The 21,372-nt window shown below is 38.6% G+C and overlaps 1 protein-coding gene across 3 annotated transcripts in view; it reads left to right on the top strand.

Annotated features, from left to right (window-relative positions):
- Window positions 1-6: 6 nt before the first annotated feature.
- Window positions 7-21,372, top strand: part of RUFY2 (RUN and FYVE domain containing 2) — a 50,099-nt gene continuing 28,733 nt past the window's right edge. For 2 of the 3 annotated variants that reach the window (XM_029931770.1, XM_029931771.1), the window contains exons 1-10: window positions 98-519; window positions 2,013-2,186; window positions 6,895-7,012; window positions 9,788-9,889; window positions 11,961-12,084; window positions 12,274-12,335; window positions 13,750-13,815; window positions 17,904-17,973; window positions 20,982-21,083; window positions 21,222-21,338. In XM_029931770.1, the coding sequence (XP_029787630.1) occupies window positions 315-519; window positions 2,013-2,186; window positions 6,895-7,012; window positions 9,788-9,889; window positions 11,961-12,084; window positions 12,274-12,335; window positions 13,750-13,815; window positions 17,904-17,973; window positions 20,982-21,083; window positions 21,222-21,338 (1,140 nt within the window). In that variant the 5' untranslated portion in view covers window positions 98-314. The other variant, XM_029931772.1, reaches the window with a different exon arrangement.

Genomic DNA, 21,372 nt, shown 5'->3' with positions numbered 1-21,372 from the left:
GCCGTGGCGGCCGCCGCGCGCCTGAAGGAATCTGCTGGCGGGGCACAGGGCGTCCCCGCCGGAGACCGCGCCGCCGCCGCCGCCATGGGTAAGGGGAGCGGACTGAGAGCTGACCCTGGCTCTCCATCCTAAGCTGAAGGACGGTGCCGGGCGAGCAGGACTGGTGGTGATGGGCACGGAGGCCTCGAGTCGCTACTGAGTCAGGGCTTGGGCCTGGGCGGAGGCAGCCTGGGACTCGGGGGCGCCAGGGATCGCCATGGCAACGCGCGGCCGCCCCTGGTTCCCTCACGACCCCACCCGAGTTATAGGGCCTGATGGCCGAGGGCTCGTTGTCTGACGACTTCCAAGGGGCGAAGACAGGGTTGGTCGGGGGGCCGCTCCCGGGTCGGTGGAACAGCCGCGGACGGGCGATGTCTTTTCAGGTTTGGGGGTGGCGGAGGGAAGACGCGTCTCGGGTTTTGGCCTGGGTGCCCGACGCCGTGGGCGGGAGAGGTGCAGCGATGCCGCGCAGGACCCCGGGTGAGCCCTCCGCGGGGTACCTGGGGCGCCCTGAGCCCTTTGGGCAGCCTTACTGCGGGGAGGAAGGGAGGCAGGAAGGGGGCTCTGAGCCCGGGCCAGATGCGGGGACTTGGCCCTTGGCCTTATTGGGGCTACGGCTAGCAGGACACATCTGCGAGCCCGGGCGGGGCGCGGCCGGCTTGTAAACGCTCCGGGGCGAAGAAGCTTCGGGCGCAGAGCAGGGACCTGCTTCGGAGCAGCGGTAAAGGCGCCTTTTGTCTGCTTGTCGCTTCGCAAGTTACGGATCCTGATTCGCACTGTTAAGAAAAATCAAAATTGTTACCGGTTATGAAACATCAAGTGGTTTGGCCCCGCCCCCTCCTCCCCCGAAGAATGGGGGAATCATACCACGATGCAGATTTGAAGGAATGATATGTGTGTGCAGATTTCCCACCAGTTAGCTTGGTCATAGCAGTTGTGGGTGTTTGCATTTTGAGTTGCTTAGAATTCTAAGCCAGGCTTCACCCTTAGCTCAGAACTCGAATACTAGATCATCGGGAACCCTGGAATTTTGTTCAGTAGAGGAAAAACGGACACTTGTTCACTTGGACTAGTAGATTTGCCAGAGATTATGAAAGATTATACTAAGTGCTTTCATTTTTCTGCACTTCATTTTGTCATCTGTGTTGGCTGAATATATTCTTGCCAGTCACAACAGTGGTTGAGAGTCGGGGGAAATCTGAATTTCTAAATTAACTAAGAATAAAATTTGTGGGAAAGAAAAAATAGATTTTTGTGAATTGAAAATATCAGTTAAATTTAAAAATATGTATCTGTTAACTTAGTTTTTGACTGAATCAGCTGTGTGAAAGGGTAGGAAACTTAAATATGGAACAGGACCCTGTTTTTATTTCCTCTGGGAAAATAAAGGAGTCATGAAATACAGAACTACAGTTGCAATGAAAAAACAAGATGAGAAGAAAGCTAAAATGCGTGAAAGAATTGAATGGCTTCGCCTGTCTCCCCTTATTTTCCAGTAGTTTTTATTTACTTGTATTTATAGATGATACTGTAATCTTAAAGTTGTAATTGCCTTTTACTGCCAGTTTATTCTGAACATTTTTTGCCTTGAGATTCATCCTTGGACTATTCCTGCTGTCCACCTTTTGCATGAGAATTAAATATGTTGTCTTTTACCCCAGTCTCAGCTCCACAAGTCATTAAGAACAAAACAAAACTCATTCTCCCTGAAGAGGTACCACAAAAAGTAAAATAAATACCAGAAAATAACCAATTTGCACAATCTTGAGAATAATCCGTAAACTATGTCTAGGGTGGGCATGGTAATATTTTATGGTGTGTGTGAGAGAGAAGGTGTGGGTTAGTTAGAGAGACTAATTTGTCAACCAAAGAAAAACAGAGCATTGTTTGTTCTACAGTGGAATGAAAGGTTTTATATATTTTTCAATGTCATGTCTTGCAAATGATGTTGGACTCCTTTCTTGTGCTTTCAGCTACAAAAGACCCCACAGCTGTAGAGAGAGCAAACTTGTTAAACATGGCTAAATTGAGTATCAAAGGACTCATTGAATCTGCTCTGAGCTTTGGCCGCACTTTGGATTCTGACTATCCACCATTGCAGCAGTTCTTTGTTGTTATGGAACATTGTCTGAAACACGGTCTTAAAGGTATCATGAGATTTTAAAAAAGCCTCAGTAACTTTAGAATTCCCTTGTTCCATCCTTGAAAATGTGATATTTGTTGAGCCCATAATTATTGTTACTTTACATTTGAGAAATACTGGGTGAGTTGGTTTTGGGAGAAAACAGCCTACTGCTTTATGTTTTCTAATAAGTTGTCTTCAGAAAATGCTAACTTCGGGGTGCATGGATGTCTCATTTGGTTAAGCATCTCACTCTTGATTTTAGCTCAGGTCATGAGATGGATCTCCCCACATTGGAGCCTGTGTGGGATTTCCTCTCTACCTCTCTCTCTGTCCCTGCCCTGCTCATTCTCTCTCAAAATAAATAAAAACAACAACAACCAAAAGAAAATGCCTACTTAGTGTTTTGTAAAAACATTTTTCATTTTTTTTCAACATATTCTGAAGTGATTTCTGTTTTCTAGGGCAATTATAGAGTTATTTAAAAATTTAAAAAAATTTTAACGTTTATTTATTATTGAGAAATGGAGCACAAGCAGGGCAGGGGCAGAGAGAGGGGAAGACAGAGAATCGGAAGCAGGCTCCAGGCTCTGAGCTGTCAGAGCCAAGTGACTATTATACCAAGTGACTATTCTAACGCAAAAGAACCTTGGTTCATTGTTGGTATACTAGGAACCTGATTAAGTTGGAAAAACCTAGAAGTTCTGACTAAGATGCATAAAAGTGAGGGTCAATGTAAACAGCAAAAGAGGAGATTTACATAAACATGGTTTTACTAAAATGTATTTCAAATTGAGAAGGACCCTTGGCATCAAAATTTGAGCAACTCTATGTGATGTTATTAAAGTACTGATTTCTTTTTTTAATTAAAAATTTTTAATTAACATTATTTTCAGGTATACAGCATAATGATTTGATATTTTTATGTATTGTGAACTGACCACAATAAGTTTAGTTGATATCCATCACCATACATAGTTAGTTTTATTCTTTCTCCTTTTTCTTTTTCTTTTTCTTTTCGAGAGAGAGAGAGAGAGAGAGAGAGAGAGAGAGAAAGAGCAAGCGAGCGAGCAAGCGAGCGTGAGTAGGGGAGGGTCAGGGAGAGAGGGAGACACAGAATCTGAAGCAGGCTCCAGGCTCTGAGCTAGATGTCAGCACAGAGCCTGATGCGGGGCTCGAACCCACGAACTGTGAGATCATGACCTGAGCTAAAGTCGGCTCCTTAACTGACTGAGCCACCCAGGCACCCCCAGTTTTTTTCTTTTGATGAACTTTTAAGATTTACTCTCTTAGCAACTTTCAAATATAAAACACAGTATTATTATTATAGTCATCATGCTGTACATTAACCCTTATGACTTATGACTGAAAGTTTATACCTTTTGACTACCTTTACCCATTTCCTGTACTCCCACCTTCTGCCTCTGGCAACCACCAATCTGTTCTGGTTTTTATTTTATTTTTTTAGATTCCACTTTTTCTTTAATTGAGGATGAAGTAATGTTTTTTCAGTTTATTTATTTTGAGAGAGTGTGTGTATACAGATGCACACAGGTAGAGGGGCAGAGAGAGAGGGAGAGAGAGAGTTCGAAGTCTCCATGTCACAAAATGAGATCATGACCTGAGCTGAAATCGGGGGTTGGATGCTCAACCCACTGAGCTACCCAGGTGCTGTGAAGACAAAGTAATTCTTTTTTTTTTTAAATTTATTTATTTTTGATACAGAGAGAGACAGAGCATGAGAGGGGGAGGGTCAGAGAGAGAAGGAGACACAGAACCGGAAGCAGGCTCCAGGCTCTGAGCTAGCTATCAGCACAGAGCCTGATGTGGGGTTTGAACTCACAAACGTGAGATCTGACCTGAGCCGAAGTCGGAGGCTTAACCGACTGAGCCACCCAGGCGCCCCAAGACAAAGTCATTCTTAAAAATTATATAAACATCAGGGAAATCTACTCTTGTACATGAATCAAACAACAAGGAAGCACATAGAGCAAAAACTGTTTCCTTCATACTCTTCCTTGTCATTCTTCTAGCTCTTTTCTTTATTTTTCTTTTACTATATATAGAATTATACGCTAAGTATTCTGTGATTTGTTTCAAAAAATTGATGATCTGGTTTGGAGATCTTTCCATTTACATAGAGATCATTATCACATTTTTGGTGGCTCTATAAAATTTCAAAGTATATATATATATACCATAACTTATTTAACTGTCCTCCTCTTAGTGTACCTTAGGTTGTTTCCAGTCTTTTACTATTAATATTGTGTTGGGGCTCCTGGGTGGCTCAGTTGGTTAAACTTATGACTCTTGGTTTTGGCTCAGGTCATGGTCTCACAGTTCATGGGTTTGAGCCCCATGTTGGACTTCGCATTGAATCTTGGAGGCTGCTTGGGATTCTCTCTCTTTCCCTCTCTTTCTGCTCCTCCCCCACTTGTGTGCGCGCACGTGCGCATGCATGCTCTCTCTCTCTCTCAAAATAAACTTAAAAAAATTGTACTGTAAGTATATTGTTGGTTACCTGTGTTTGTATACTTGTTTTTTAGGATAGGCTTTCTAGGAAATCCTGGGTCAAAGGATATAGGCAACTGGCCTCTATAAAGGCTTCACTGATTTATCAAACATCAGTAGAATTTTTTTTATATATTTTTAAAAATATTTATTTATTTATTTTTTAAAGAGATTGGATGTCACCTAGAATCCATTTCTAGAAGAACTTTTTTCCTGTTTAATTTTTTTTCTGTCTTTATTTTACATTGAGAAGCAGAGACAGAGAGTGAGCAGGAGAGGGGTAGAGAGAGAGGGAGACACAGAATCCGAAGCAGGCTCCAGGCTCTGAGCTCTCTGTCAGCACAGAGCCGGACGTGGGGCTAAAACCCACAGACTGTGAGATCATGACCTGAGCCAAAGTCAGATGCTCAACTGACTGAGCCACCCAGGTGCCCCAATGTTTATTTATTTTTGAGAGAGACAGAGTGTGAGTGAAGGTGGGGCAGAGAGACAGAGAAATACAGAATTGGAAGCAGGCTCCAGGCTCTGAGCTGTCAGCACAGAGCCCGACGCGGGACTCGAACTCATGAACCATGACATCATGACCCGAGCCGAAGTCGGACACTTAACTGACTGAGCCACCCAGGCACCCCAAACATCAGTGGATGTTAAGTGTTTGTTTCCCCATATTTTTACCTACCCTTGATATTATCGGTCTCTAAATACTTCTTTCAGTACATCAAGAAGTGACCAATCTGATCTAACACCTTGAGTTTTTTTTCAATTGTTTAAAAAATGTGTATTTAGTTTTGAGAGAGAGAAAGAGACAGAGCATGAGTGGATGCGGGGCAGAGAGAGAGGTAGACACAGAATCCAAAGCAGGTTCCAGGCTCTGAGCTGACAGCACAGACCTTGGCACAGGGCTCGAACCGTGAACTACGGGATCATCACCTGAGCCAATGTCAGACACTTACCAACTGAACCACCCAGACACCTCTAACCCCTTGAGCTTTAATCTGCTTTTTGACAAACTTTTATCTAAAAAAAAAATATATATATATATATGCATATATATATATATATATATGCATTAGTGACCAAAACTTTTATTTCTCCCATGCTGCAGAAATGGAATTTGCAAAATGATGGCCAAATAAATTTTAAACTCTTCTTTTTTATTTTTTATAATTTATTTATGTTTGAGAGAGCATGTGTGCATGTGTACATGTGAGCAAGTGGGGGAGGGGCAGGGAGAGAATGGATTTCAAGCAGGTTCCACACTCTCAGTGCAGAGCCATTATGGAACTATGAGATCATGATCTGGGCTGTAATCAAGAGTCTGATGCTTAAACCATCCAGGTACACCTAAACTCTTTTCTGAATTTATTTTCCTTTACTTCACAAAATATCATGAGGCATGTTTGTTAACAGTCATAGGCTTGCCTTGATGAATCGTTATGAAGCTACTTTGTGCTGATTGATTTTCCCCTAAAAGAAAAATTGCTTATCTTGGTTATTGTCCTTGGGTGGTACATATGATAAACATCCTTGATCTGCAGGAGATCTGGTCAGTACTAAGAAAGAAACCTACAGTGATTTCATGGTTTTATATTACCCGATTCTCACAACTTTACATATTAAAAGTAAAATAACTACTTATTTGTCCTTGATTTATTTAATAAACTGATAAAGATCACCCTGCTAGGGCTGCCAAGCTTCTTTATTTTGTACTGGCAAAGAATAAGCCCAGTTGTTTTTTTCTTTAATTAGCTGCCTGCATATTTCCGATAGGGAAGAATGGCCAACATGCATCTTTCTGATAAGGAAAAATATCAGGATCCTGATGAATAGGTTCCTGATCAATAGGGCTGTGTGGTGATAAGAGAGGAAAGGTCTCTGAATAATTGTATATTGTTAGAAATGTTGAAACTAAATATTTATTTTTTTATTTAAAAAAATTTTTTAATGTTTTTTATTTATTTTTGAGAGACCCAGAGAGAAAGCGTGAGCAGGGGAGGGTCAGAGAAAGAGGGAGATACAGAACCTGAAGCAAGCTCCAGGCTCTGAGCTAGCTGTTAGCACAGAGCTTGATGTGGGGCTTGAACCCACGAACTGCGAGATCATGAAGCTGAATGCTCAACCGACTGAGCCACCTAGGTGCCCTGAAACGAAATATTTAAAAGGACGTTATTACAATTTTGTATGTTGAAGTTGTATGCATTGTGTATACTTTTTTTTTTTAGTAAGAAAATCATTTTTGAGTTATAACAAAACTATCTGGGGCCCCTTGGAACTGGTGGAGAAGCTATACCCAGAAGCAGAGGAAATAGGAGCCAGTGTCCGGGATTTACCTGGTCTCAAGTAAGTATTCTTATTACTTGTTCAGTTCTGACCACAGAAGAATATTTACTGTTTCTTAAAAGTCCCTTACATTCTAGATCTTCTCTTAGCTGTCAGTAGCCTTCTTGCATTCTCTCCTAATAAAAGTGTATTCTTTCTATATGGCTTAGGTCAAATTTTATTTTCTTCATGAACACTTAACCCCTTCATTTTTTTTAAATGAATGAGAGAGAGGCAGAGTATGAGTGGGGGAGGGGCAGAGAGAAAAGGGGTGACACAGAATCCAAAGCAGGCCCCAGGCTCCAAGCTGTCAGCACAGAGACTGATGTGGGGCTCAAACCCACAATCCATGGGATCATGGTCTGAACCGAAGTCTGACACTTCACCAACTGAGCCACCCAGGTATCCCTCTCTTAGCCCCTTTAATAAGAACTAACTGCTTTGCCATTTATATCCTATCATTATATTCACTCTTTTATTCTATGACTTCAATTGCGCATTGTGTTGCAGAAAACCGCAGGTCCCTTTAAGATAGGATATGTCAGTTATGCATTTCGGTTTCCTGAGTGTTAAGCTAGTTTGCAGCAATAAGCTATTAGGCAGCAAGTAACTATTTGCTGAAGCGTGATTTAGGCTAAATCCAGGGCATAGGCTCAGGAGATTTGAATTCTCAGATAAGACATATATATGGGGCTAGCGCAAATTACTTTTCTCTGATTCTCTGAAAATTGGGATGTATAGTGTCATATGCCCATTTCACTAGACAAATATGTATAAAATGTAAAAATTGCATTTTCTGTCAGATTATAGTTTACTTGCTCTTAGACAATTTTCTAATTGAGAGTTTTACATGTTATAGGGAATATGGTAGTGTTTTCTGGCTGTTAACACAATATCCAAATATTTCCAAGTTGTAGTTAATTGAATGATAAAAGTAAATGGCTATTGTTTATTAAGCACTATTAGAGTAATAAAACGATTGTTTTCCATTCAGTCTTATAGGGTAGAGATTATTTTTATAATGATTACATAGATGTGAAAAATAAAGGTCAGAGAAGTTACATGGCAGAGCAAGGATTCAAACTCAGTTTTTATTTTTATTCTTTTTATTTATTTATTATTATTATCTTTGTAAGTAATCTCTATACACAGTGTGGGGCTTGACCTCATGATGCTGAGATCAAGAGTCACATGCTGTACTGACTGAACCAGCCAGGGGCCGTTCAAACCCAGTTTTTAGAGTTAAATAGCAAGTGATGTTCACATTTGATGTTTCTTATGATGGTAAATTAGGGATAGTGATTTTTAGCAAAGATAGAAGGAGAAGGGAATTATAAGTCTCAAAAAGAGAAATATAAGCAGGGGTGCCTTGCTGGCCTAGTCAGAAGAGCATGAGACTCTTGATCTCAGGGTTGTGTTCAAGCCCATGTTGGGTGTAGAGATTACTTAAAAATAAAATCTTAAAAGAGAAATACAAGATTTGGTCATTTTAATATGGAAATACATGTTCATATATTTTTTTAAATTTATGTTTATTTTATTTTTATTTATTTATTTATTTATTTTGAGAGACAGAGAGTGAGCAGGGGAGAGACAGAGAGCAGAGAGAGAGGGAGACACAATTCGAAGCAGGCTCCAGGCTCTGAGCTGTCAGCACAGAGCCCAATGCGGGGCTTGAACCCACGGATTGTGAGATCATGACCTGAGCCCAGTCGGACACTCAACAACTGAGCCACCCAGGCGCCCTCATATTGTATTTAAAAAGCCTAACTCTACGAAAGTAAAAAATATTTTCTGAAGAATAGTGTTCATTAAAATGCTAAACCATAAAAAGCTCATTAGCTGTCTGTAGGGGAGATTAACTTTCCTCCCACAATAGCTGCCAAAACATTCTTTGTATAAGAAAACATAGAAGTGTGAATATCTTTCTCTTTAAGAAACCATACATATTCTATAAAAGTTTTTACATTCACTGAATGATAGAACTTGGATAAGATGTGTGAGATTGAATTTTTTTGTTTTTACAGATAACACGATAGAGAAACATTTGAAAAATAATAAGCAGCCTGGTGATTTCTCTCTAATTAATTACCAGCTTGGTGCCTTCTTAGCTTTGTTATGATTTTTAAAATTCAGATATGTTAGTTACTTTTTTTTTTTGAGAGAACGCACGAGCGAGGGAGCATGTGTGCAGGGGAGGGGCAGAGAGAATTTCATTCAGGCTCCTCACTGTCATTGCTGAGCTAGATGTGAGGCTTGAATTCATGAACCCTCACTGAAGTCAAGAATCGGACGCTCAACTGACTGAGCCACCCAGGTGCCCCATAATGTGTTATTTTTTAAAGGCATTATACTGTTTTATTTGATGTTTTATATATTCATCTCTTTTTTATTTTTATTATTACTATTTTTTAAGTAACCTCTACGCCCAGTGTGGCGTTTGAACTACATGTAGCGACTAAGCCAGCCAGGAGCCCCTTGCATATTTATCTTTAGAGGGACAGATCTGTTTGGACAAAATATTTCTTGTAGAAATAGCCTTGCTATTCAAAGTCCTTTCTTCCAATGTTACCTAGATGTCCTTCAGGTGTAGGCTTACCAGAGAGACTGAGAGAGCTCCCAGGTATTGGTACTGGTTTGCTCAAAGAACTAGCTTAGAACTGTAGAAACAAAGATGAAACCAAGATAAATTGAAGTTTTTCTTTATTAATATGTACCTCAACAGAGAGAGAATATGTAGTCTATGATACCATAAGGGTTGGGCCTGTTTTCTGACTAGTTGGTTTTGCTTTTTAGGACCCCCCTGGGTCGTGCAAGAGCATGGCTTCGATTAGCCCTCATGCAAAAAAAAATGGCTGATTACCTGCGTTGCTTAATTATTCAAAGGGATCTCCTAAGGTTAGTACCATTAAATCATGTTCATTTTCATTTAAAATATCTCATTTATATCCTATTTTCCAAAAAGAATTAAAGATGTGGTACAAATGGAGACATATGTAATAAGATGATATAAAAGAAGAGCAACATGGGAGAGAAAATCATGGTAAGGACATAACATGGATCGGGAACTAGCCTAAGAAATGAATACCATAAGCTTTGTATTGGCCAATAAGAAGGAAATTTATTTATGTTATATTTGTAAGTTAGTTTCATTTTTTTCTAAATTCCAGTTAATTCTATGAATTAAAATTTGTATTGGGACTGGAGCTTTAATTCAAGAGGTTTCTTTTTAGACCCTAAACAACTGCTTCACCTGTGTTGTGGGCACTTTTTAAACTGTCAGTTTAAATTGAAGGCCAGATATTTTTAAGCAGATTTTCAACATTTCAAAGTAAGGTAATCAGTTGTCAAAGGGAAGAGCCCATGGCTGTCCCTCCATTTGCACTTCTCTTGGAGTGCCTCTCTGATGTTTTGGAGAATCTGGTCATTTCTTTTTTAATGTTTGTTTATTTATTTTGAGAAAAAGAGGCTGTGTATGAGCAGGGGCCAGGGGAGAGAGGGAGGAGAGAGAGAATTCGAAGCAGGCTCCACGCTGTCAGCATGCAGCCCTGACATGGAGCTCGATCCCACAAACCATGAGATCATGACTAGAGCCGAAATCAAGAGTTGGATGCTTAACCTCCTGAGCGACCCAGGTGCCCCAAATCTGGTCATTTTTGGTTTTACTTATGACTTTGGTTATATATCTGGTTTTACTTATACTCTGGTTGTATACCTTAGTTTTTTGCATTTGTTAAATGAGAATAACCATACTTTGAGCATCAGCAATTGTCAGGAGTTGCCAGGGGTCCTGGCTGCCTCAGGCAAGGATTATCACTCTCTGAGGAGTGAACCAGTAAACAAGATTTGCATCTGGAGGCTGGAGATTGCCATTTCCTGGTCCAAGATTTTGGCGTAGGTCATGCTGGGCCAGACGTAGAGTGGCCAAGGTGCACAAAAGATCAAAACCGCATTTTGGATTATTCAGTGCTAGCTCCCCCTCCCCAGCATTGCTGAGGCAAGTCTGGGCACTTCTTTTGATATATATTTGACTCTGTTTACCTGACAACCAACCCGGGTCAGTTCCCCGCCCCAGATCGCTATTTAAGAGACAATGTTTTCTAGAGAGAGGAAGAAGAATAAAGAAGCTAGAGGCTTGATCAGAAACCGTGTGCTTCTTCACTCTCTGCGTCTTCCCTCTCCTGCCCTGTTTTCTCTCCCTCCCTCAGGAAAAGAACCCGCGAGGATTTTCCACCCTGCTGGCCGGGGTGGGACACGACAAGCAATTTCTCAGTAATATTCTGAAGGTCAATGAAAGTGATTAAATAATGTAGATGGGACTTTTGAGGGAGGCATGAGATCATGATAATTAAGTTCTTGAATACATAATTGTAAAGTCTTAGTTTTTAGATTGTCCTATTTCTTTCACAGGTCCTTTGTTTGAACATTTTTTAGCATATAGATATCCCATAAGTATCTCTAATTGATTATTAAGAATACTTGCAACATACACGTCAAATATATTGATTTGAACGTGGGCTTTGAAATGTTTCATATGTTCATTTCCTATCTTAGTCTTTGTCCCAAAATTCTTAATAAATCCTAGGCTTTAAAAGTCAACTCTAATAAGTATTGTAATCTGATCAGTAATAGTCACTATGTCTTCTGAGAGTTACAGACATTCCAGTCCTCAGTGATGCCTCTTTTTCTTTTAATATATATCTCTTTGCTTCTCTTTTCTTTCTTTGTCTCAAAATTCCTTTTTCTCTTTTCTTTTACCCATTCTTTTGCATTGTTTATATGGACACTAACATTTCTTTTTTTTTTTTTTTTGGACACTAACATTTCAAATGTTTGTTACACACATCTAGAAAAGCTGATTTGAAGAGACCTAATTGGTATGGGTTTCATGTTTATATTACTAGGCTGAGATTTAAAAACTTGTTTGAAAGATATTTGTGTTTTAAGGTTTTTATTTTGATTTCCACAGTGAATTTTATGAATATCATGCACTAATGATGGAAGAAGAAGGAGCAGTGATTGTTGGGCTGCTGGTTGGCCTGAATGTGATAGATGCGAATCTCTGTGTGAAGGGAGAAGATTTAGACTCACAAGTAAGTGAAAGTGACGAGTACCAAATGCAGAGAGTTTTTAGTTTGTGCCTTTCCTCTTGGATCCATTTTACAACTCTGAGTTTTAAACAATGCTGGTAAACACAAAAGAAAAGCATGAAATTCAGTTGCATGTTAAATGTACATCTAATATTTCTCCTCTTTAAATAAAAATAATATTATTTACTTTAGGTTGGAGTGATTGATTTTTCCATGTATTTAAAGAATGAAGAAGATATTGGAAATAAAGAAAGGTACGATTTTCATAAGTTATTTCACATATATTTTCTTATGGAGCTCTTAACAAATCACCATGGGCCCCATCTACTGATATTTATTTATTTATTTCCTTTTTTTGTGCATAATTCCTGCTTTGTTTTATTTCCATATACAAGTTTCACAAAACAAAAATGATTTAGAAGAAGGCTTTAATGCGAGGTATAATTTTTGGTCACACCTGTTCCTGAGACCCTTTGTAATATTCCACTGTTTTTTGTGGTAAAAGAGATAAAAACTTATTATTCACAAGTTTACAAATGCTGGTTTATTTCAAGATCTGTGTTTAAATTTAAAATACACTTATTCCAGCTAAGAGAAAGGATAACTATATAGCATAATATAGGTACTAATTATTGCTGTATGGAAGTCATATCACAAAGGGATCAAAATAACATGTACACCTTAAATTTGTGTTTATGGATCAAATATACTTCAATAAAGAATACTGATGCAAAAACATTAAAAAAAATATTTTTTAATGTTTTATTTATTTTTGAGACAGAAAGACACAGAGCATGAGCTGGGGAGGGGCAGAGGGAGAGGGAGACACAGAATCCAAAGCAGACTTCAGTCACTGAGCTGTCAGCACAGAGCCCAATGCAGGGCTCGAACCCATGAACTGTGAGATCATGACCTGAGCTGAAGTTGGATGCTTAATCAGCTGCCACCCAGGCGCCCTCTTTTTTTTTATTATTATTTTTTTTAATGTTTATTTTACTTTTGAGAGAGAGAGAACACGAGTAGGGGAGGGGCATAGAGTGAGGGAGACACAGGCTCCAGGTTCTGAGCTGGCTCCAGGTACTAAGCTGTCAGCACAGAGCCTGACACGGGCCAGAACTCATGAACCTCCAGGTCATGACCTGAGCAGAGGTCGGTGTTTAACTGACTGAACCACACAGGAGCCCCAGTGCAAAAAGAATTCTTAAATATACTTTTTAAGTATTGTTAAATAGATGACTTGTTAATACTAGAACTTAACAAATGTCATAATTAGTGCACAGCCTCCTTAATTACAAGGTTCTTGAATTTTATTTTAAAAGTAAGATACTGTGGGGTACCTGGGTGGCTCAGTCTTTTGAGCATGCAACTTAGGCTCAGGTCGTGATCTCAGGGTTTGTGGGTTCAAGCCCCATGTTGGGTTCTGTGCTGATGGCTCAGAGCCTGGAGCCTCCTCCTGATTCTGTGTCTCCCTTTCTCTCTGCCCCTCCCCTGCTCACACCTTATCTCTCAAAAAATGATTAAAACCTTAAAAAGTTTTTGAAAAATAAAGGCAAGATAATTTTCTTTGCCATTATGTTTTACAACAGTTTTAGGTGATTTAGACATTTTTTTGGTCATCCAGGGAATATCTTTTCAACTGACAACAAAGCTGCTTTTCCTGTTCTTTAGGAATGTTCAAATTGCTGCCATATTAGACCAGAAGAATTATGTTGAAGAATTAAATAGACAACTGAAGTAAGTATTATGGAGACTTGAATACTTAGTACATTTGTGACTATTGTCTTAGGGGTTTTCTTCATCCTTTTCAGGTCAGCTTTACCCTATTGCTTCCTACTAAACATCTTTGAGACTAGGTTGTGGGAGTAGAGAGAGGAAATTAAGAATACAGAGAATTCTTGGAGATAATTAATTTTTGGTAAAAAATGAGAGTCAGATTTTCAAATTGGACCTTTAGAGAATTTAAAGAGAGTTTTTGAAAAGGGGTAAAAATAATTTCAGGGGCATCTAGAGATCAGTTGGTTAAGTGTCCCACTGCTTAAAATTTTTTTAAAAGTTTATTTATTTATTTTGAGAGAGAAAGAGAGAGGGTGTGGGGGCAGAATGGAGAGAGAGAGAGAGAGAGAGAGAGAGAGAGAGAGAGCGCACATGTGAGAGCGCACACAGGGTTGGGGGGAATCCCAGGCAGGCTCTGTAATGATGCTAATCAGTGTAGGCCTCGAACTCATGAACTGTGAGATCATGGCCTGAGCTGAAATCAAGAGTCTGTCACTCAACCAACTGAGCCACCTAGGCCCCCTAAGTGTCCCACTCTTGATTTTTTTTTGTTATAAAATCACAGTTTGTGAGTTTGAGCCCTATGTCTACACTGTCAGTGCAGAATCTGCTTGGGATTCTCTCTCTCTCTCCCCGCTCTGTCTCTCTCAAAACAAGTAAATAAACTTAAAAAATAAAAAAGAATTTCAAACTTATCTCTGTACCCTTGAGAACAAAAAGCTAGATATAGTGGAAGGTTATATCATTTTCATGGTTCAAAAATTCATTTTTCCTACCCCAGTGAGCCTCATGTATAAATGTGGCTGTTGCTTCCCATGGTGGAAGTTTTTTTCCTTACGGGGGGTGTGGGGTGGGGTTCCCTGGGCATTGAGGCTGTCAATGAATACTCTGGGAAGAATTTCTGAGATCTGTATGTAAAATAGTGTAGTGCAGTTCTGTCTAATAGAAGTATAATGTGAGTCATACAGATATTTAAAATTCTAGTAACCATATTAAAAAGAAACATGAAGTTATTTTAAAAATGTATTTTATTTAGTCCAGTATATACCCAAAATATTAACATTCAGTACAAAAACTTTTCCAGAGATACCTTATATTCTTTTTTGTATTGTTTTCACAATCCGATGTGTATTTTACACTTACAACACATTTCAGTTTGGACAAAATAGCACAGTTACATACAGTGAGGAGTATTTGCTACATAGTTAGAAATGCACTGTTCTATTAATTAAAATGACTAGCAAAAATAGCATTCTGGTGATGAGGTTATGAAATTTTTTTTTATTCTTTATACTTTTCTTTCTTTTTTTTTTTTTCTTTGAGAGACAGACAGTATGAGCAGGGGAGGGTTAGAGAGAGAGAGGGAGACACAGAATCCAAAGCAGGCTCCAGGCTCTGAGCAAGCTGTCTGCACAGAGCCCGATGCAAGGCTCGAACCCATGAACCATGAGATCATGACCTGAGCCGAAGCCGGATGCTTAACTGACTGAGCTACGCAGACGCTCCTCTTTATACTTTTCTGATTTTCTAAGTTTCTGCAAGGAAAAAATACAATTAAGCGTTTTCCCATTTTAGAAAAAGAATCTAAGAAGGTATAATTCTTGCTTTCTCTGTGAAGTTGGATAGGAAAGATCTTGTATCAGTCTTTTTTTTTAATCATGGAGTTTTAATAATAGACGTTCCTAGGAAACATGTGTATGTGTATGTACTTAGTAATTTATATTTCTAAGATTGAGATTGTACTTCTAAATGCAACTTTTTATTGCTTATTTATTCAGCTTTAAACCTTTATTCCCTTTTGAGTGCAGGTAATATATTCACATAGTTTAAGCTTCAAAAAGAACATAAAAAAAAAGTCTCCCTCTTACCTGATCAACCACCTGGCTTCCCTCTTGGAGAATAATTAATATGTTCCTGTATATGCTTCCAGAGATACTTTATACAAATAGACAAGAAAATGCATATATATTTTTAAAGTTTTCATCTTTATCTCAGATTTTTACACATAAAGTAGTATAATTTTCACACTATTCTATATACTTCACTGTTTTTATTCAGCAGTTTATGCCTTAGAGTCTATTCTAGAGAGTTTTCTCATTCTCATCTAAATTGTGTGTTTTAAATCATTCACAGCAATACTCGTGCCTTATTTTTGTACATTTTATGTATTTAAAAATGTTTCATTGTTTTTTTAATTAGAAAGTTTTTGTATTTGTAGAATATTTCAAAAATAAAGAAAATTGATATAGGAAAAATTAGAACTCATATTATCCTTTATTCAAAAAAACCACTACTGAGGGTTTATTGTTTAAAAGTGATGTTTTGGGGATGCTTAGGTGGCTCAGTCAGTTAAGCATCTGACTGCGGCTTAGGTCATGATCTCACAGTCCATGAGTTCGAGCCCCTCATTGGATTCTCTCTCCCTCTCCCCCTCTCCTTCTCCCTTTCTCTGTCATTTTTTTAATGCTTATTTTTGAGAGACAGAGACAGAAAGTGAGCAGGGGTAGGTCAGAGAGAGAGAGAGGGAGACACAGAATCACAAGCAGGCTCCAGGCCCCGAGCTGTCAGCACAGAGCCTGATGCAGGGCTTGAACCCACAGACCATGAGATCATGACCTGAGCCGCAGTCAGACACTTAACCAACTGAGCCACCCAGGCGTCCAAAAAAGTACTTTTTTGATAAATATTTTATTGATTCTTACATAAATTTATGGCAAATATTATTGTCTGATTTATAGATAAGGAAACTAAAGGTCAGAAGGGTTTTACAGCTTTCACGGTGACACAGTTAGAAAGTAGAAAACCTTGGTCTTCTGTCCCTTAGTCCCCTACCTGTTACATCCCATCATCCAGACACCCTGGTGCTGTTTTTGAACAACTCAAGTTGTTTACCTAAGAATGATTGATTATATTTAAAAGTGATTTTATATGAATGAAAAAACATTTTTCTTTTTTTACCAGCTAAGCTAAAATGCCAATATTTATTTCTGAGGCTGGTATAAAATGTGTTGAAATCTGTTATAGATTTTATTGTAATGTATACAGCATATTATGTCTTATTAATGAAAGTTTGAGATGGTAGAATCAATGCCTTGAAAAATAGACTCAATTAAATGTACAATAATGTACAGTCTTGGTCAGTTTAAATAAACAAGTTGTTCATGTGGCTTATCATGACTGTTAACTATATCCTTGAAAGTCAGGGTGTTTGCTTAGCTACAGGCTGACCGGGTACCTGATGTGTATTCGATATTCAGAGTTCTCAGATTATGGGTAGCTGTAGAGGTCTTTAAGTTATTATGAAAGTGGATGGGGGAGCGCCTGGGTGGCTCAGTTGGTTAAGCCTCTGACTTCGGCGCAGGTCAGATCTCACATTCGTGGGTTCGAGCCCCGCGTCAGGCTCTGTGCTGACAGCTAGCTCAGAGCCTGGAGCCTGCTTCCAGTTCTGTGTCTCCTTCTCTCTCTCTGACCCTCCCCCTCTCATGCTCTGTCTCTTCTGTATCAAAAATAAATAAAAACATTAAAAAAAAAAAAGTGGATGGGGAAACAGAATGAGGTTTGTGTTGGAGATCACTATATAAGCTTCATTAAGCCACTTAATTATAAAGCAGATTTTTGAAGTTCATCCATTAAAAAATAATTTTGAATTTAGTCTTAACAATATTTGATCATCTTTGTGTGGAATCCATTCCCAAGTATTATAAATTAAATGTAAGAAGGACTCTAAGAAGACAACAAAAAAATAATGAGCAGCATAAAATGTAATTTTAATAGAAGCAATTCTTTTTCTACAGTCTTTATTGCTGTCCTAGGCAAATGAAACTATCCAACTTAGTGAAATTTCTCACACTGAAAAATTCAGGGCTCTGTGTTAACTAACCAGAATTGAAATAAAAACTTTAAAAAAAAAAGGATTAAACTTCAAAAAAAATAAAAATTCAGGGTAACTGGTACTTGTTAGTCATTATATTAAGTCCAGTATAAAATACTTTTTCTTGCCTTTTGTGAGTGTGTGTGATTTGAATGGGTTTTTTCTTTATTATTTTCAGCAGCACAGTCAGCAGTCTCCATTCAAGAGTTGACTCATTAGAGAAGTCAAATACTAAGCTGATTGAAGAGGTATTGTAACCCAGTCTTGGATAATTGTCTTTCATGGACCTAGTATTTGTGAACCTTTTCCATTTTAATTATGAATGTTAAGCATGTGCATGCGCACAGGTGCATTTTCATCATTATGATGGAGTATTTGTAATGTTGTAATTGATAATTATAAGTTCTAGAGGAACCACGTATTCTCAGGCAAATTCTCGGGTGAATCTGTGAGTTGTTTGACATACCTCTAGAAATGAGTTCCAAAGAGGTCACTCCTATAAGCTCTTCTAAAATTAAATGTGATTCTCATTGTAAAATCTGAATGACCTGTAGGTTGTGACTCACTTGTAATTAGAAATTCCTGTCAAAATGATACTGTTCCTCTTATTGTACTATTCACATTTCTTTTTTTTTTTTTCCCCCCACATTTCTTTTCTTAACGAGCACCACTACATGATCGATCGTGGCCACCCTTTCTCCACTCTCCCAAGTGTGAAACTCTCCCATGTGTTCTGGTTTCCTGCATTGTCCAAGTGGCTGGCTATCTGGTGGTCCCACTGGAAATTTATCTCCGCTCTCTTTTTAATACTGTTTATAAAGTTACTTTAAGATAAGTTTTTCTTTTTAAATCACAGAGTTACTGCTTTGTATTTTCAGAATTATTTAGGCTAAGGGGAAGAAATCTGTTAAGAGTGCTGTGAACTCTACTTTCTATGTTAATTAAAATTCTTATTTTAGAAGTGGCCTCATTTTTCCAAATCAGAGAGCACATGATTATTTGCATGATTGCAGTATAGATTTTTTTTTTTAACGTTTATTTATTTTTGAGAGAGAGACACACAGAGTGTGAGCCCGGGACAGTCAGAAAGAGAGGGAGACACAGAATCAGAAGCAGGCTCCAGGTTCTGAGCTGTCGACACAGAACCTGATGCTGGGCTTGAGCCCATGAACTGTGAGATCATGACCTGAGCTGAAGCTGGACGCTCAACTGACTGAGCCACCCAGGCGCCCCGCGTGATTGTAGTTTAGAATGCATCTTTATTTTGAAAGGTTGGGCCATTTGATAGCTTTGTGTTTTTGTTTTTTGTTTTTTTTTAAATCCTAAGTGTACTCTTTCTTCACCCTTCCCCTTACCCACCTCCTGTCTGGTAACCATCAGTTTTTTCTCTATAATTAAGAATCTGTTTCTTGATTTCTCTCTCTTTTTTGTCCTTTGCTCATTTCTTTTGTTTCTTAAATTCTACATGAATGAGATCATATGGTATTTGCTTTTCTCTGACTGATTTTGCCTAGCATTATATATACTCTGTAGCTCTATCCATCATATCTTTGAAAATTGCAAGATTTCGTTCTTTTTTATGACTGAATAATATTCCATTGTATATATTATACCACAGCTCTTTTATTTTTATTTTTGTTTATCTAATATAATTTATTGTTAAATTGGTTTCCATACAGCACCTAGTGCTCATCCCAACAAGTGTCCTCCTCAGTGCCCACAACTCTTTTAAAAAAAAAAATTTTTTTTTAAGTCTGTGCAGAGCACCTTTTTTTTTTTAACGTTTTTATGTATTTTTGAGAGAGAGAGACAGCGTGAGCAGGGGAGGGTCAGAGAGGGAAGGAGTCATAGGATCTGAGCTGTCAGCACAGAGCCTGACGCGGGGCTTGAACCCACGAACCGTGAGATCATGACCTGAGCCGAAGTTGGACGCTTAACCGACTGAGCCACCCAGGTGCCCTAAAAAAAATTTTTTTAATGTTTATTTATTTTTGAGAGAGAAAGAGAGAAACAGAAGAGGGGGAGAGTCAGAGAGAGATGGAGGCACAGAGTCAGAAGCAGGCTCTAGGCTCTGAGTTGTCAGCACAGAGCCCAGTGTGAGGCTCGAACCTGTGAACTGCGAGATCCTGACCTGAGCTGACATTGGATGCTTAACCAACTGAGCCACCCAGGCGCCCCGTATACCACAACTCTTTTACCCATTCCTCAGTCAAGGGATACTTGGGCCACTTCCGTGGTTCGGCTATTGTAAATAATGCTGCAGTAACCATAGGGATGCATGTATCTCTCAATTAGTGTTTTTGTATTTTTTTGGTAAATAGTAGTGTGATTACTAGATGGTAGGGTCGTTCTATTTTTTAGTTTTTGAGAAACCCCCATACTGTTTCCCCCAGTGGCTGAACTAGTTTATATTCCTACCAACAGTGCATGAGGATTCCTTTTTCTCCACATCCTTGTAAACACCTGTCGTTTCTTGTGGGTTGTATTTTAGTTATTCTTTCAAGTGTGAGATTATCTCAGTGTGGTTTTGATTTGTATTTCCCTGATGATGAGTGATGTTGAGCATCTTTTCACATTTGTTGGCCATCAGGATCATTTGATAGATAGATTGGGACCATTATAGAGAGCTGCTCACTAGATTGTGCCTCTTCTTGGCCTTAGGCACATGTAAAAAGTTCAAGTTATATCCCTGATGAAGTGTTCAGAAATTTATGTGCGAGCCACCACTGGGGTAGTGCCTGCTTTCCTTTCCTGGAGTTCCTCTTCTCATTCTAGGTGTCAGAACCAAGCCACTCAGTCATTCGTGTTTACCTCGGATGTTGAGAGACGTCTCATATTTGTGGTGGTCACTCAGTATTATTCCTGTATTTCAGAGTGGCCTGTTTGGTTACTGTGAAGTCTGTATCACGTTTTCAGTGACAGCACAGCCTTCTTTTCTTATAGATCTTCTCTTTACACAGGTCTCTACAGTCTTGTTTCTTGGCACTTTGTATTCAGAAAATATAAATCAGATAAGCATAATATGTTGTAACATATTTTGGCTAATCAAAGGAAATAGTAGAAATAAAAGTATAATATTTTTACTGGTATCTTGGGAGAATAGCATATTTTTCTTATAAAGACTTCTGTAGATGTGAGACATTTGACTAGTTTTAGGATTTTATATTTTGTTATTTATAGCCATGAACATAACCTGTAAAGCAAGTATAAATAATGGTGTTTAAATTTTTTTCTTGCCCTGTTTCATAATTTTTAGTTAGCAATAGCAAAGAATAATATCATTAAACTCCAAGAAGAAAATCATCAATTACGCAGTGAAAATAAATTGATTTTAATGAAAACACAGCAGAACCTAGAGGTAAGTATAGACTGTAAACAGACCATCTTGTGTTAGAAATTGCCACTTTGGGGAACTCTTGCACAGACTGTATATTTATTTCTGGGCTATATTAATAGTAGTGATTACATAGTAAAAACTTTTATGTTTTCTTCCTAGGTTACTAAAGTAGATGTGGAAACTGAGCTTCAAACATATAAGCATTCTCGGCAGGGGCTTGATGAAATGTACAATGAAGCCAGAAGACAGCTTCGAGATGAATCTCAATTAAGACAGGTAGGTATTATTAGCAAAAATAATTATAATAATT

This window comes from Suricata suricatta, chromosome 2 (assembly GCF_006229205.1).
Source record: "Suricata suricatta isolate VVHF042 chromosome 2, meerkat_22Aug2017_6uvM2_HiC, whole genome shotgun sequence".
NCBI classification, from domain to species: Eukaryota; Metazoa; Chordata; class Mammalia; order Carnivora; family Herpestidae; genus Suricata; species Suricata suricatta.
This window is presented reverse-complemented; position numbering and strand designations above follow the sequence as displayed.